This window comes from Diabrotica virgifera, chromosome 8 (assembly GCF_917563875.1).
Source record: "Diabrotica virgifera virgifera chromosome 8, PGI_DIABVI_V3a".
NCBI classification, from domain to species: Eukaryota; Metazoa; Arthropoda; class Insecta; order Coleoptera; family Chrysomelidae; genus Diabrotica; species Diabrotica virgifera.
In genome coordinates, this window is record NC_065450.1 from 65826657 (window position 1) to 65845372 (window position 18716).

General features: G+C 32.2%; 1 protein-coding gene across 2 annotated transcripts in view; it reads right to left on the minus strand.

Annotated features, from left to right (window-relative positions):
* LOC114331768 (mediator of RNA polymerase II transcription subunit 13) overlaps nucleotides 1-18716 on the minus strand; it is a 369259-nt gene that overhangs the window by 50004 nt on the left and 300539 nt on the right. For both annotated transcript variants that reach the window (XM_050659705.1, XM_050659703.1), the window contains exons 12-15: nucleotides 17757-18021; nucleotides 4346-4671; nucleotides 3006-3237; nucleotides 454-842 (exon numbers count right to left, since the gene is read on the minus strand). In XM_050659705.1, the coding sequence (XP_050515662.1) occupies nucleotides 454-842; nucleotides 3006-3237; nucleotides 4346-4671; nucleotides 17757-18021 (1212 nt within the window). The remainder of the gene's footprint in view (nucleotides 1-453; nucleotides 843-3005; nucleotides 3238-4345; nucleotides 4672-17756; nucleotides 18022-18716) is intronic.

The window sequence follows — 18716 nt, forward strand, 5'->3', positions numbered from 1 at the left end:
ATATTTTTAAAGACACCTCTAAAAAAAATGGATTTTGCGGTGGACATCAGAACTCGTCGTTGGATCATGTGGAACAAAAAATTCAAGAAGATTTTATTAACTGTTTCTCGAGGTAACGCTATCAAGTTTTTTAGTTTTAACGATTTTTGAGTTTTTAGTATCACTCAGTTTGTTGAACAAAAAATAAACATAAAACAAAAAATATCTCGACAGCGTTACCTCACGAAATGTCTAAAGAAAATCAATGCAAAATTTCAGGTGAATTGTTCAAGTAGTTTTTGAGTTACAATGTCCACCGCTTTTGAAAACAGCAGTTTTGAGAAATGCACACCGGAATATGCGTTTGAATGAGTAATTTACACAAGAGAATGGGAACAATAAAAAATCGAAAACTTTAACATTTTCAAACCATACCCCCCTTTAATGCAGTAAGTGCATTGCTAAGTTTCTTACCTGTGCATATAATTTTAACATGTCTGTTGTCTCTCCTTCTCCTAACAACGTAAACCATTCTTCGACGGGTTCGTTTCCTAGTTTGGTCTTCGCCGTTTTCCCCACCCTTAAAATACCATCCCTAAGTACTTTAGTAATGGGACTGTGCCTTCCTAATTTGCACATTTCGTAAGCTGTTGAAAGTTCCCTGAAGAAGGTCCTTACTCTAGGTAAAATAGCATCGTTATCGGGAGCGACAACAATGTATGCAACATCTCTGGCATATGAATATGGTTCCAAAAGTAAGGTTTCCCAATGCTGAAGGGCATAAGGAGAGAGCGACAACCAGTCTTTGTCGTGGCCGACTATTACTGATGGTATTGGTTGGGGTTCACATCTGTCGTCAGTGCCTAATAAATAAACAAATATTCTTAATATACACAAATAATTTTTTATTTAAGCATAAATAAACAAAGAAAGTCAGGAAAAATAAAAAAATAAACAAAAAAAGTCTGGACTCGCAAAGAGGTTAAAAGGCAACAAAATAAAATAAATAAGAAAAAGAAATAAGAACAATAAAAGACAAAAACAGTCAGTTAAAAACGGAGAAAATAGAAATATTTGAAAGAGCATACTTAGAAAGAACATTCTACAAAAGTATTTGGGGATGAACTGACAGAAGAATACTTAGAGGAAGACGAAGTAGTGGAAAGCTTACCGGAGATAACAAGAGAGGAAATGGATGAAACCATAAACAGAATTAAAACAGAAAAAGCATGTGGAGAGGAAATTGCGCTAGAAATGTTAAGGTATCTTATGATAAGGAAGGAAATGATAAGGAGGAAAAAGAAAGGACTAGCTGTGAATAATTTGCAAAGAAACTTGGAATAATCAAAAGATGCCTGGGGAAAATAATTTAATTGTACCAATACATAAAAATCGAGAGAAAACCCAATGTGAAAACTACAGAGCAATATGTCTAGCCCAAGTTAGCTATAAACTATATACATCGAAGACTAAGGGAGTATGTTGAACCAAAACTGAAGAACAGGCAGCATTTAGGCCAGATAGGCAGAGAAATGATAACATAATATGCATAATACAGAAAGTACATATAAGACAGTCAGAGGAAAAGTGGAAGCTCAATGATTCAAGGAATTCAAAATAAACCAAGGAATACAACAGGGAGATAGCTTAAGCTCATTGCTGTTCGTCATAATAATGGACAGGATTACAGAGAACCTCATAGCTAAATAAGAAAGTCTAAATACAATAATTGGATACAGGTACTTGCAACCAGTAAATTCTACGCAAATGATATTGTGCTGGTAGCGAACAATAAAAATAAAATGCAAAGGCTGGTAAATTCGTGGACTGAAGAAATATTAAAAATGAAATATAACGAATATAAATAAAACAAAAACAAACGATAGTTAATATAAAACAAAAAAGTGATAGTTAATCAAAAAGACGACCAAAACAAGAAGATTAAATGGCATGGAACAATGTTCGAAAAAATGACAACATACAAATATCTGGGCAGTATTGTGACTGATGATGGCAAAATAGGCGCGGAAATAACAAATAGAGGAAATAAATATAGAGGTCAAGAGAAAAATACACAATATGATAACAGTTCCAAGATATATGCAAGCGAAAACTGGACAATTCAGAAAAAACATGAATAAAAAATCAACGCAATCGAACTGAAATATTTGAGAAAAATGTGCGGAAAAACAAAATAGATGACATTCAGCAGAACAAATGACAAAGCAGAAAGCTATTAGTGAGTACATTAAACAGAAGCAAATATTCTGGTTCCGACTTATTAATAGAATGGAACCAGAAAGAATTAGAAGGGAAATATTAGAATTGGGAAGTAGAAGGAAAAGGAGAAGAGGAAGACCCAGAAGGAAATTGATAGATCCGATCGAAGAAATAGGAAGGAATAAAGGGAAAAGTATTTAAATAATTAACGACGATGGTCAAAAATAGAAATCCATGGAAAATGGGTAAAGAAGAATCTGACGCATGAGAGGGCAAAAGGATATGAAAATGAGAAGATAAATAAACAATAACTAATAATATAACGGTTCACATAACTAACAAAATAATAGAACACCTAGAGAGAAAGATCAAAAACAGAAAACTTGGAAGTAATACAAAAACATTCAAAAAATTAGTACCTACATACATATGAAAAGGAAAAAAAAACAAATATATTTTTTACAGATCAATGAATAATAATAAATAAACGAGTAAAGGAATAAAAATTAGTAAACAAAAACTGGTAATGTGAAACCAGATATTCGAAAAATAATTAAAACAAGACAATTAAGATGAAAGTATGACGGAATAAGAGTATGAGAAATATAAATATAATAGAAGATAGTGTTAACTGACATGTGCAAACTGACATGTAAAAAAATTATATCAAAGAATTGAAAACAAGAACAGTTGATTATGATATAAAATTTCACAGCGAATGAAAAATGAATCTCTTTATATGTAGAAAATTAATACAGCTTGTCAATACTAGGCAAATACAATTTATAAATAATCGCTATTTCTACCTCTACCAGCAAGCCTGTGGAACTGTCTCCATGTAAGTGGTCCCTTGACAGCAGAAGGTGCTTCCCACAGCCTCGTCTGGCATTTCTTTTGGATGGCTTCTTGCAACAGAGGTTGCAAACTTCTCATCACCCTGACTATATCCTGATTACATTGAGGTCCAGTAGCCCTGAGGAAAGGCCATCTGTGTACTGTGATGGTCTGAGAGGTTTTAGGTTGTTTGATATCTTCCATCTAAAAATTAAACATATTGCAATGAGTTAGGATGAATATTGTAAACTGAAACGGTGCCAAAGATATGATCGTTTCACCCCTTATTTTTTTTAAATTACATCCGATGTATAAGGCCGTATTTATTGAACGTCCCAGGTATAATGGAAGTTTTGCTTATCAGCCTACTGGTTCCCATTTGAAAACCGTAAATTTTCTCACAGTTCATATCTGAATTACGATGTGTATATAAATATTTTTAAGCTTTATATTTTATGTTTGAATGTTCCCATTTCGTTGTGGGAAATGTTAAGTAGCGACTGTGATTTTCTCGCACATTATCATCATTGTATTTATCTTTCCGCTCCAAGTTTTATGTTGGAGTGTCTTAATGTGTTTATTAGGAAGCTCGCCGACATAGAACCTAATTATCATGACTGTAATCGTGACTGTAATCCTGAGTTTGCGATACGAGGCCCTAGTTCATATCTTGTCCATAGTTCCCAGTAAAAACCACACTTGCAAAATTGATTAGGTCATCATCTTCGTGTGAAAGTTTGGATATCGTAGGAGTTTTGATTATCTTATTCTATTGGTCAGAATAATACCATGGCCATGGTGTGGGTTTGGTTTAGAATATGCTTTGATTTTTCATTTCCTATTGACAATGGAAAAGATGACAATAACTGTATTGTTAAAATAGTAGACCTCGCTATCAGTTAGCGACGGAACTGCCGATAAATGATGAAGACGTCAAAGAGTGATTATGCAAGATCACCAAATGGAACTGACTGATAATGCAATCGCCGACATGGGTATCAACCCACACAATGTCACTGAGGATGACACAGATGAGACAATCGAGAAAATATCTCACTCCGAAGGATTGAAGGCGATTGGAGCTGCCCTCGCCTACATTGAGCAACAGGGAGAGTCAACCCCTACCAATGTCCTTCATCTTCAGCGTTGGCGCAACATCGAAGCGTCAAATTTTAAGCAAATACCCGATCTCCGTGTTATCCGAGTTTTTCGGTATCCGAGGTATGCGCAGTCCCAATTAGCTTGGATAATCGCGAGTCCACTGTATTTATAACTGACAGCTTCTATAGTCTATAATACGAGAAATACTCACCTTGCACAAGCCCATATTTTCCAAACAATTTTTACTCTGCTCCAACGCTATGCAGGTCACATCGTGGCTATCGGAATACTCTAAGAGGTGAATATTACTAGTATGGATGTTAACCTTCGTCCTCATATAACCTCCAGCCACTCGACATAACGAATTCGTGGTGTTAGGAATGAAAACCAGTTGCTCTCGTACCAACTCTATAAGGCTGTGTGGCATTATATCGATTTGGTCACGGTCGATGCTCGGATCAAGTTTCACAGAATTCGTGGCAATGAGGAAAGAGAGAAGAGACGATTTTTTCTTTTCTCCTGGGTCTTCAGATATACCTGTAAATTATTACTTGTAAATAAACGTTTTACTATAATACTACAATAGTAGGTCAATAAGTCCCGAGCCTACCCCTGAGATGGCGACTCTAATGAATTTTCCATTTGACATTTCGGTAGTCCTAACCTTCATACAAAATGTTCATGTCATTCAGATTATTATTTATGTTTTTATATAAACATTCTGTAATCACCTGAGTCCGTCACTACACCTATCCGAGGCAACATTATGGGATTGTGTAATGGTCGGAAGTTGCTCCTGAGCTAGAAAAGTTTGTGCCTTTGTTGTATTTGTCCCATGCTAACTCAAAATTGCCAATAAACCAAAGAAGAATAAGGTTGTGTAATGATCGGCAGTTACCAATCAGCGAAAAAAGTTTGTACATGTGTTGTATTTGTCCCATGCCAGCTCAAAATTGCTAATACACCAAAGAAGAAGAAAAAAATTGTGTAATGGTCTGCAGATGCCCCTAAGCGAGAAAAGTTTTCAGGATACCTTTGTTGTATTTGTCGCATGTCAACTCAAAATTGCCAATTGACCAAAGAAGAAGTAGCAGATTGGGTAATGGTCGGCAGTTATCTCTGAACGAGTTTTTACTTGTATTTGTCCCATACCAACTCCAAATTGTATGTGAATAAGGGATTTTTCCTTTATTCCACGAAGATGGGCTGGTCAAATACTCAAGTAGGTGGAGGCCAATACGCCAAAGAAGAAGATTATTATTTACAGTTAGTGTTTGAAGTGACGCTACTTTGGTGATTTTTATAAACAATGGATTCAAAGCAATTTCGTCTATTGATTTATCACTGTTATCTGATGGGAAAGAATACCGTCAAAACTGAGAAATGCCACAAAAAGTGTTACCGAGACACTGCTCCATCTATTACAACCATTAAACTATAGTTTGCTGAATTCAAACGCGGTCGTACCAACACCAATGATGCTGAGCGCTCCGGAAGGCCAAATGATCCCAAGTTATTCCCGAAAACATCGTAAAACTGCTGAAAATTATTATGGAAAACAACAAAATGAAGATGCAAGAGATAGATGACACCCTAAATTTACCAAAGTGTAGCATTTGGACTATTACACATGAAAATTTGGGTATGAGTAAGTTGTTTTCCAAATAAGTGCTGCGTTTTCTCACACCAGAGCAAAAACAAAAACGAATTGATGAATCTCGGCACTGTTTGGACATGTTCAATCTGAATAAGTCTAAGTTTTTGCGTCGATATGTCACAATGGATGAAATATAGATAATATATACACTTCACTCCAGAATCAAATCGGCAGTCATCTAAGAGGACACCACCCGGAGAAAGCCGTCCAGTCCAGAGCGACCAAAGACGCAACAAACTGCCGGAAAAGTTATGCCATCTGTATTTTGGAAGCTAGTACAAATAATCGCCGGACAAAAAATATTCCCCACAAATTATCCCTGGACAAAAAATCCCCACAAATTATCCCTGGACAAAAAATCCCCACAAATTATCCCCGGACAAATAATTCCTACAAAAAATCCCGGACAAATAATCCCCATAAATTATCCCTGGACAAAAAATCCCCACAAATTATCCCTGGACAAAAAATACCCGCCAATAATCCCAGGACAAATAAACCCCAGACAAAAAATCCCTACAAAAAATCTCGGACAAATAATCCCCACAAATTATCCCTGGGCAAAAAACTTAGATTAATGAAAACACCGAGATGTAACATGGTTCATTGCGCAGCGTGCCAAATTCTTCTTTATCCCTACCTACGCCATTCCACCAATTGGAGTGGACATTAGCATCGTATCGTGACGAGAGCCGCCGATAATTTTCGAAGCTCATATTTTGTTTCGTGCCGTTGAAGGTTAACGCAAGCAATTAAATTGTGAATATCAAAATAGTTTCTGTTTGTTTTTGTGATTTTAGTGTCAAAATGAGTCGATGTATTGTAAAACAATGTGTATACAACAAAACTAAAGTATGCCGACGTGATAAAAGAAGTATTCATTTGTTTAAGTAAGTATTGAACAGTATTTAAATTCTAATTCCGCGCCGGTTTGTTTACATTCGACACCAGGGCTAGGGTGGTATTAGGCCCGATTGTTTGTAATTGTAAAAAGTACCGAGTTACTGATTTTAGCATTGTATTGCTTTGTTTATTTTTTTTATATATGTATATGCTCAAGATATCGTAGTCTGTTAGTTGTTTATTCTAAATATATATTAATGCAATGTAATATAACTTTTTATAATTAAAATATTACAAAAATTTAGACACCATATTTCATCAAACTTCTCACATAATCATTATACAGGGTGATAAAGTAAATAAAGCATGTAAACATAAGTTAGTCATTATTACTGATTAATACAGTTACTTTTGATACATTACTTTAATTTGATGGTGTATAATCAAGAGTGCGCTTTTCAGTTGAATCAAGCTATTTAATTTACTAATAATCCATCGACTTATTAAACTGGTATTATTTGTAGTTTTCCAATGGACAATGAAAGACGGGAGTCATGGAGATTGGCTTTAAACATAAACAGTGAAGACGTATTTAAATATTCACGTGTGTGTCACCTACATTTTAACGATGATGCCTTTGATTACGAAAAATCTCCGTTTTCTCTATCTCTGAGAAAGAATGCCATACCATCTGAGGTAAGAAGTATTTTTATATTACCTGATAGACTAAGACTAAACATATATACTTCTTTTTCAGCGAGTTGCTTTAGCGGATATTCAATGTTCTGTACCTGATATAAGACAACCATCCATTAGTACTTGTTATTATGAAGAACGAAATAGAGAACTACCATCAACTGTACAAAAAACACCTCCGACTTCACCTACCATAAAAAATAATTCAGTAAGTCCAACAACATACTAATCCTGTAATGTAATCTCGTAAAATATTATATCTGATTTACTAGCATTGTTTTTGAAACCAATAGTTTGTTCAACTTTTTCCGATCCTTTACCTGTTCTCTTGTCAGTTCCTTGTTCTTAGTTCTTATATGTCAGCCCGGAGAGCATCAAACCACTTCTTTCTCACTCTCTCTCTCTCTTCTCTTCTTCCCCCCTTTACCTGATTTGAGAACTCTTTATTTCCTTTGACATTAGTAAAACAGGTCCCAATCATCGAACTCTCTGTGCCGTGATTTTTTGGTATCTTGTATATCCCCATCAGCTCTGGTATGGGCCATTCCACGCCATTAACATACGCCTGTTTTGGATTATTTCGACAACGAATATTTTAGTGTGCAACATAAGAAGTACGAAAGTAAATGGCGCTAATAATTATTCCAAGAAACAACAATGTAATTTGCAATTTACTTTCGTTCTTCTTATTTTGCACAGTAAAATATTCGTTGTCGAACGAATCCAAAACAGGCGTATGTTAGTGGAAAAGGGTATATATGTTATATGTTCTTGTATGCAATTCACCGTGAGCTACCTTTATACAACTATTTTTATTCTTTCTGGTTCATGGTCCATGTTTCACATGCATACAACACTGTTGGTCTAACTATTGTTTCATATGTTCGGATTTTGGCTGCTCTAGTCACATTTTTTGCCTTCAACGGGCTAATTTGGTTTCATTTATTGTAGGCTGTTACACCTAGAAAATTAAAGTTAAGGAAACAATTAAGAAGAGCTAGAAAAACAATTAAAACTCTTAGAGTCTCCCTTAATCGTTATAAGAAAAAAGTTGCAGTTTTAGAAGATGTTATTAAGTCCTTAAAAGGAAAAGTTGCAGATGAAACTTTAGAAACTTTAGCTGTAATAGGACCAAATAAGGAATTTTAACACAGACAACTGTTTACTAAAGGAAAATATGGTAGTGAACTGAAAACCTTCGCTTTAACATTACATTTTTATTCCGTTAAAGCATATAATTATGTAAGAACTACTTTTAATTCTGCATTACCCCATCCCAAAACAATATCAAGATGGTACCAAAGTGTCAATGGAGATGCTGGTTTTTCAAAAGAGGTTTTTGAACTGTTGAAGATAAAGGCCACGAATACACCATATAAATTGCTCTGTAATTTAACAGTTGATGAGATGGCTATTCGCCAGCATGTTCAATGGGATGGAAAACGATATTATGGATATGTAGATTATGGAGTTGACTTACAAACGGATTGTCATTCAATTGCCAAGGAAGCAATAGTATTTATGTTAGTATGTATTAATAGCTCTTGGAAACTTCCTGTAGGGTATTTCTTAATTGATTCATTAACTGGCAAACAGAAACAAAATTTATTATTACAATGCTTAAATTTGGTAAATCAATCTGGTGTAGAAGTGATATCAGTAACTTTTGATGGTGCATCAAATAATGTGACAATGGTAAAGGAGTTAGGGTGTAGTTTTCAATTAAATTCATTAAAATCTACATTTACTTTACAAAATTCAAATAAAGAAATTGCAGTTCTGTTCGACCCGTGTCATATGATAAAATTATTAAGAAACACACTAGGAGATAAACTAATTTTAGTTGATGATAATGGTGAAACTGTAGAGTGGAAATATATTAAGGAATTAAATAAACTCCAAGAGGAAGAGGGGGTTCATTTACGAAATAAACTTAAAAAATCTCATATTAATTATAAAAAACAAAAAATGAAAGTAAGGTTGGCAACACAATTATTTAGTAACTCTGTGGCACATGCTATTGAATATTTAACACAAGTTTTACAGTTACAACAATTTAGTAACTCTGCTGCTACGGTCAATTTTATTCGTATCTTAAATAATTTGTTTGATGTTTTTAATTCTAGAAATATGTCACAAAACGATTATAAAAAGCCTTTAAATACAGAGAATTATATCAAAATTAATGACTTTTTAACCGAAACTGCTGAATATTTAAAATCATTAACTTTAGTTAACGGGGTAAAGCTTTGCGAAAGCCAGAGAAAAATGGGAGTTTTGGGATTTCTATTTTGTATTAATAGTCTTCAACATTTGTACAAACAATTAGTGGAAACAAATTTATTAGTGTATATTCCAACCTATAAATTAAGTCAAGATCACGTTGAACTTTTTTTTGGGTTAATTAGATCAATGGGGGGTTATAACAATAATCCAACTGCTAAACAGTTTAAGGCAGCTTATAAAAAAATGTTAAAACATTTAGAACTAAGGGATAGTTTTAGAGGAAATTGTATTCCTTTAGAACTGATTACAGTTATGGCTCCTGAAAAAATAATTAATAAGTCTTGTGGCAGAGAACGAATTGTTGAAGACGAATGTGTTGATGAAAACGATGACATATCCAATACGAATTTTATATCACTTCAATTAAGGAACTTATCATTTACACATTACAAGAGAGAAGTTATTATATACATTTCAGGATATGTCGTTTATAAAATATCGAAAATTTTGAAATGTGAAGACTGTGTAAACGCACTTATAGGAGACCGAGCAGACTTGTTGACATCATTCATCAACCAAAGAGATACATTAAATTTAACTTATCCATCCAACGATGTTGTTATTATTTGCTCTACTGCCGAAAAAGTGCTACAGTGCCACATAAACATTAATAAAAGTATTAATGTTAATATTGTTAATGTCCAAATATTAAAAGAATTAACAGAACAATTATTATTTAAGAACTTAAACAACCATTTCAAACATTATTCCTTTTTAGAGTCACATTATTCCAATTTATTAAAATTAATAATTTTCACCTATATTAACGTCCGAATTCATCATTATAATAAAACAATTATAGATACTAGTAAAAGTAAAAGAATTTTTCATAATAAAATGACATTATTTTCTGGACAATAAAAATATTTTTTAGTTTTTGATCATTGATTATTTTAAAACCTTTTTATATACTTGGCTTGGTTGGTGTCACGGACTCCACAAATTTTGTAATCCATTTTAAAAATAGTTCCAGGCTATCTAGCCACCTGAAATTTTCAGGATAGCTTAGAACTAGCTAACAATGCAATATTTAACTGCTATTATACAGGGTGATTAATTATTAGTGGGGTGAAGCTCCGTAGATCCGTTATAGTAATGTATAGCGATAAAACTTAATAACAAAAATTGTAGCGAACTTTGAGCTTCACATTACAAAATTAGTTAGAATGTTACAGGGTGTTCGATAACAGAGTGGCAGACCAAACTTTTGTTTTTTTAATTGAAACACCCTATATTTTATTATATATTCGATATCTTCGTAACTTTTCGATTACAAAAATGTAAAGGTTTGGTATGTTATACGGGGTATTTACAAAGTTATAACCAATTTTATATGAAAATCGTAACAAGTTTAACTACCTGTATAAATAAAAGCAAGCACAAGGTCAATGGTTTGTTGACGTCATATTTTTTTATTTATTGTCAAAATTTTCGTAAATGTTTGTTTTGCTAATTTTCTTTATATTGAATACGGGGTGAGTCAAAACGCAAGTACATTATTTTCTCAGTAATTTTAACCCTGTAGTTTAATATCATTATCGAAAAGTACCATTATCATACTATAATTTTTGTATAACATTCCCTATGTGTAAATTTATTAGTTTTCGAGATATTTTAATTTTTCAGAGCAAAATTATTAATAATTACGGATCTAAATCTTTCCAAATTTTAAGTAAGCCATGACTGAATAATTGTCTAAAACTTACAATTTAGGATTACTGATTATCAATTTGTAATCAAAGTTGGCTACAATGTTTGTTATTAACTTTTATTACTATCTATTACTTATCTTATAACGGATCTACAAAGCTTTACTGACCAATCACACTGTATGGATAAATCGATTTTTTTTTAATTTCAAACTATTTTAAAAATGTGACTAATGCAATGATATTTTAAAGTACGTTAATAAATCGATATCTACAAATTGATGATGCCTCAGTGGCATTAGACTGCAGATCGAGAGGTCCCCAGTTGGATCCCGGCTGTTGCGTATCTTTTTTTAAATGTTTTAATAAATAATTAAAACTTTATATACTTAAAATTATATATACCAGTTTAAACAACAGTGGTATTTTAAAAAATACTATTTTATACTAGTGTAATTGTTGGAATCATAATTATAAATAACAGTTAATACACCTACTAAAAATTCATATTTTATAAGTTAATTATTCTTTCCAAATATGTTGCGTCCTACAATGTACAGCTGGTTCCAAAAAAAAACTGATACGACTCTTATAGCGTATTTTATAGAAAATTGAGCAGTGTACTTTCTTCTTCTTCTTCTTCTTCTCTTGTTTTTGGTCTCGCTGCAAGGCAATTACCAGCACGATTTATAGGCGACCTTGATGTAGTCTGGATCTGCCATATCAAAATCGCTGACTATGTTCTTGTAAAAAGCTTTTGATGAGGTATGACATAATAAATATGAGTTTAATTATATTTAATTTATTATATTTTGAAGGATAAATACTTATTATTTACATACTGTCACCGTCACTGCCAAATCTTAAAATTTGTCAGATAACTTCAACCTCAAAAAATGGCTGTTTGTTTGTTTATTTTATTATTTGTCTGTCATAATAAATATAATATAATGTCAGACCAATCATACACTGCTCAAAATGATCAAATCTTACTAAGAGTCGTATCAGTTTTTTTTAGGAACCAGCTAGCTGTACATGTACACCTGGTTCCAAAAAAAACTGATACGACTCTTGACGCGTATTTTGTAGAAAATTGAGCAGTGTATTTTGAAGGATAAATACTTAATATTTACATACTGTCAATGTCACTGCCAAATCTTAAAATTTGTCATAATAGCTTATTCTGTTCCACGGTTATTAGACTTTATTATTAATCTTTATTATTAATACTTTCTCCGCAACTGAGGGTATCTTATCAACTGTATTGTTTTTAAACAATAGATGATAAAATAAAAATATTGACAGTTCAAAAATGTGAACATTATCGCATTGTGTGTGGCCTAAGTTTGGGCTGAAAACTGAAATGTATTACATTTTTACAAAATTTTGGAATATGTTTAATTACGTAGAACAATTTTAACAGTTGTTTTCAATACAGATTTCAATCATCTACAAATAGTTTCTAATGTCTTTTGATGTCAAATAATTAGGGAAGCTGGAATTCAACAGTTTAAAATTTTACATTGAGTTAATGCAAAATTGTGGCGCATGTCAAAATTCTCAATGTATTTTAATTGTATTCATTTTTTTTCGAATCCTGAGAAAACTAATAAATATTTTTGAAAAATTTAAACTCAGAATGAAAGACTACATTATTACCGAGGGCTGAAAGTCCCTGAAAACTTCTATAATATTTATTTTAATAAGTTAGAGGGCTGAAAATAAAAAAAAGTGTGATATTTAATTTCAAATATTTCATTCAATAGAAACTGCTTGTTTATTCTAAGGGGCTTTCCGCCCTCGGTAATAATGTAATCTTTCATCCTGCGTTTAAATTTTTCTAAAATACTTATTAGTTTTTTCATGAATCAGTTGTTTGTTGTTTGTTTATTTTATTATTTGTCTGTCATAATCAATATAATGTCAGATCAATCAAATACACTGCTCAACATGATCAAATCTTACTAAGAGTCGTATCAGTTTTTTTAGGAACCGGCTGTACAATAACAAAACCGTGATAATATAAAAAGTACTTTTTCTACTCTATGTCATATTATATAGTATTTTTAGTTTGTGAAAACTGTCATCATAGATAGCAGTGCGTGAAGAATTTAAAGTGTGCGTGAAGTAACAATGTATTTTAAATGGGATTTACTTTCTCGCACTGTTTTTAACTTTCGCGTTGTCATGGTGACAAGCCTTAACTTTCGCGTTGTCATGGTGATGACAATATGAGCAATGAATTACAACAAAAGTTTTGACAGTTCTGTGGTTTAAAAGTAGTTAGAATTTTTAAATGTCAAAGTTCTAAAAATTGTAGAATAAAAATTAATTCCAGTGACGAAGAGTTACAGCTTTTTTATTTGTTTATCGTAGATAAAATATTTTATGAAATTGTCGAACTGTTTCATAAATAACTATTATCTACTCTGTCATATTATGTATAAGTTATTAGTTTGTGAAAACTGTCATTATAGATACCAGTGCGTGAAGAGTGTAAAGTGTGCTTGAAGTAACAATGTATTTTAAATGGGATTTACTTTTTCGCACACTTTCAATGCGTTTTTTGGCACACTTTCATATAATCAAATATCCTTAATTTTCGCGTTGTCATGGTGATGACAATATGAGCAATGACTTACAACAAAATTTTTGACAGTTTTGTGGTTTGAAAGTAGTTAGGATTTTTAAATGTCAAAGTTCTAAAAATTGTAGAATAGAAATTAATTCCAGTGACGAAGAGTTCAGTTTTTATATTTGTTTATCGTAGATAAAATATTGTATGAAACTGTACGTGAAGTACTTTTGCAAAAGCATACTTCACGAACTGTTTCATAAATAAGTACTTTTATTAGAGTGTAATTTTTGGAATTTTAAGCATTTTATTAAACGCTTTTATTTAGTTCAATAGTTTGTGTCAAATCTTTAGACGTTAATTTAACTGCCTTTTCTCCAATGCAAATTAATAAAAATTTGCAGACATATGCATTCGAGGGAACAATTCACGAATATTCAATAAAAAAATTGTTTTTATGTTTGTTAATTGTTTAAATAAAAAAAAATGATTTTAATGGAAAATGCTAAAATTCTCTCGTTTTTTACAATGTAAAAACTTGGAACTTTTACGGATTATAGCTAATGATATGAACTACACATAATTTCACTTTTTACGTTAATTGTTTACGCTATACTTCATAAATAAACAATAAAGTTTCAAATTTTTTGCCGATTCCGACTACTTTTCATGTTAGTACATCATATGTTTTATACATTATTTTAATAAACATAACGATATATTTTAATGTTTGAAAAGTGTAAGACTAAAAAGAAAAAATAAAAAAATATAAAAAAAAAATTTTAAGAAACGATTTTCTTTAGTTACGAGTGACTAAAATTAAAAATAGTATAAAAAAATCAACCGAAAAGCAAAAAATAAAAAAAATTTAAAAAATCTAACACATTCGTTAAAGAAAAGCGTGGGGTGAAAACCGTTTATTCGATGAAGACGCGCCACGCTTTCCTTTGACAAATGTGTTAGATTTTTTCAATTTTTTTTATTTTTTGCTTTTTGGTTGATTTTGTTTATACTATTTTTAATTTTAGTCACTTTTACCTAAAGAAAAGCGATTCTTAAAAAAAAATTTATATTTTTTTATCGTTAAATCGATTATCGTTAAATTATTTTATATTCTTTCCTATAAATAATAAAAAGGTTTTATTATAAAAAAGTTCTTTTTTATAAAAGTGTAATTATTTATTGTAAAACTTTATGTTGTTTTTTGTGATTAGTCAATACGATTAGTGTAATTAGTTAAATAAGTGTATATTAATTTGTGTTATATTCGGAACTAATTCAATAAATATTATTAATTATTCTGAATCCAACTCTGTTTCATTTATGTAGAAGCTCCCCACCCCTGAAATTCTGTTTAGAAACAAGGCAACATTCGCGCAGCTATCTAAATACGTTCATGTTACATCTCGGGCTTCTTAAATCTATGGCAAAAAATAACCACCAATAATCCCCGGACAAGTAATTCCTACAAAAAATCCCGGACAAACAATCACCACAAATTATCCCTGGACAAAAAATCCCGGACAAATAATCCCCACGAATTATCCCTGGACAAAAAATCCCCGGACAAAAAATCCCCATAAAAAATCCCGGACAAATAATCCCCATAAATTTGTTTGGACAAAATATCCCCACAAAACATTCCGGACAAAAAATCCCCAAGAACTATTTGCTGCCGAATAGTTCTATAGAAATTTTCCCGTGAATGCAATCGACTCACATGTTTTTCAGCCTCAGTGCATGAGAGTTATAGCAATCGCCATGACACCGCTATTCGGCACGAAAATAATGATTAACAATTAAGATTAAACATGAATTGTAATTACGATTACGAAATTTCGAAGTCCAATTCCATGCCGAAAACTTAAAATTTTACATGACAAAAGAGTGCGAGTTTTTTCAAAAATCGTGGAAAATATGGGGAATGGGCTAAGGCTGTGGGAATCATGTTGCATATTAATTATTATTCGCTTAAATCTTTTGCTCACTCTGCTTTGAATAACTATGTTCAAAACATTGAATATTCGTGATGATAACGGTCCTGAAAACGATAATCTTGATTGTAATGCAAAAAAACCTGTAACTTTTTGTAAAGGACACACATCTTGTGGAAAATATAATGTCACTCAAATGCAATAAAATTGCTCTACTACTAAATATCACTGCGTCAAGTCTGAATTTTTTATAATAACAGAGTAAATTGTAAATTTCGGTCAACTTTAATTTCAATTTACGCCGTTATTATAATTATCAGCATGGAATTGCAATTCGATATTTGGACAATTCATGCTTTATCTTAATTGCTAATCATTATTTTCGTAACGAAAAGCGGTTTCATGGCGATTGGAAAACTTTTAGAGAACTCTTCGGCAGCAAATATTTCTTGGGAATTTTTTGTCCGGGGATTATTTGTCTGGGGATTATTTGTCCGGGGATTATTTGTGGGGATTATTTGTGGTGATTTTTTGTCTGGGGATTTTTTGTCCAGGGATAATTTGTGGGGATTTTTTGTCAGGGATTATTTGTCGGGGGATTATTTGTCCGGATCCCGTATTTTGGAACATACAAGGAAATATTTTCTTTGACTATATGAATCATGTAAACCGAAATAGCAAAAAAAAGGCCTCATTTGTTCCAGAAAAAAATTGTTTCATCAAGGCAATGTACTGTCATGTCACAACTTGATGAAAACGATGGCAAAAATGCATGAATTGGGCCTTGAATTGCTTCCGCATCCACCGTGTAGTCCAGATCTGTTACCCAGCGATTGCCACCTCACCCCCTAGAGGTGGAGTGGGGGGTAACTTTAAAATATTCAATAGCAACCTACATTTTTTATTGCAGATTTGTATTCGTCATGAAAAATAAGGCAACATTTATTTGAAACATTTTTTAGAATTGTTGATAGATGGCGCTAATAAGTCTTTTCCAGTTATAGCGCCATCTATCAACAATTCTGAAAAATGTTTCGAATCAATGTTGCTTAATTTTTCATGACGAATCCAAATCTGTAATAAAAAATGGAGGTTGCTATTTAGGATTTTAAAGTTACCCCCCACCCCACCTCTAGGGGGTGGGGTGGAGGGTCATATTTAGTGTTGTTAGATAGGTTTTTGAAAAATATTAAACACGTATTTTCTGGTTTTTCATTTGGAAGTGTATTTCTCGAGATATTAGACCGTTTCTATAATTTACCTATGGTATTACGGTAAATGGTTTTTTCCGTTTATAGCGCCATCTATCCATAATTCGAAAAAATGTCTCGAATAAAAGTTGCTTACTTTTACATAATGAATCCAAATCTACAATGAAAACTGGGGGTTTCTATTTAAGATTTTAAAGTTGCCTCCCACACCACCTCCAAGGGGTGGAGTGGGGGATCGTGTTTAGTCATTGGATATATTTTTAAAAATGATTGAAAACGTGTATTTTAGTTTATCGATCCAATGTTTAGTTGGACTGTTCCGCTACTTTTGGGACACCTTGTATATAATAATATTATTAATTCCTTGTTTGTATTTATGAAAATGTTACCCCTATATTATGATAAATAAAGACCGTTTATTTGTGTTTAATAACTACTTATATTTCTGCAACTATTGTCAGAAACATCTTAGTATCTCATTTACACTTATTGACTTTCACTGATTGGCTTCTGAGGCATCGATATATTGCTCCGATGAGCAAGTAATAGCCGAAACTGAAAGGAGGCAAAGATAAATCGTTTTACAAGGACTTCATTGAAAAATTAGAAAAGCGTTGGAATGTTTTTATCATCGCTAAGGAGATTATTTTGATAAAGAATCATTTTTGCAAAAAAATGTTTTACTAGTTAGGCCTGGGACTTATTGACCGACGTGTTACATAATACATAACTTTAAGAAGTCAAATATTAATTAAAGAAAGACTATCTCACCTGTAATTTCTACCTCGTCTTCATAGAACAGTCCACTACCGTATGCTAGCCTTCTATTAACAACAGCCGAAAATCCACAACTACACCTTATTGAATCTTCGTCATTTGCGTGATGATCTTCGTTCATCATGCTACCGTAAGGTGGCGGTTGTCCCATGTTACTACCTGGATAAGGACTACTTGGTTGTGCGCTTGCATGCTGTTTGTCATTCTGGGTGTTAAGTAAATAAATACCCGCGTCTGCTCCCCTAATGTTACCAACCACCTAAAATAATAAAAAAAATGATAATGGTTTTTTCGTCAATATCAGAATACAGTATAGTTTGCCATAAAAAATATATTGTTTGTAATATGCAACAAAAGAAAAATGCAAAGTTTTTATATTTGTTATATCGCTACCTTGGAAGAAGACCGTCATATCTTAAAAAAAGTAAAAAATGTTTATATGTTAGTGAACAGATTTCAAATATTCTGTATTTTTGTGTGATGACGTCATAAAGTTAGTTTATGCCTATGGCCATCAGATGGCAGAAATATCATTATTGTTATTTGAAAAGTTGCTTCGGCATTTTGCCTAATATATCTCAAAATACTCCAAAACTGTCATATTTTGACTTATGACGTTCTAAAAAAAATAAAGTCAGTTGGAATTATTTCAGAGTATAAAAAACAATGCTGCCAAAACAAAAAAAGGGTGGCCAAAAAAACATTTTTTTTGGCCACCAAATGTATGTAATTTATTTAATTCAAAATACGTTTTACTGTTGTCAGAAAACAGGAAAAAATGTTTATTTGACAAATAAATATTGTTTTTCGCTTAAATTCAATGTTAAAGCTGCCACCCACCTGCCTTTTAACATTTCGTTTAAGCGAAAACCAATGTTTTTTCTGTTTCCTGGCAGCAGTAAAATGTATTTAGAACTAAATAAATTGCATACATTCATCTTTTTGTGTCAATTA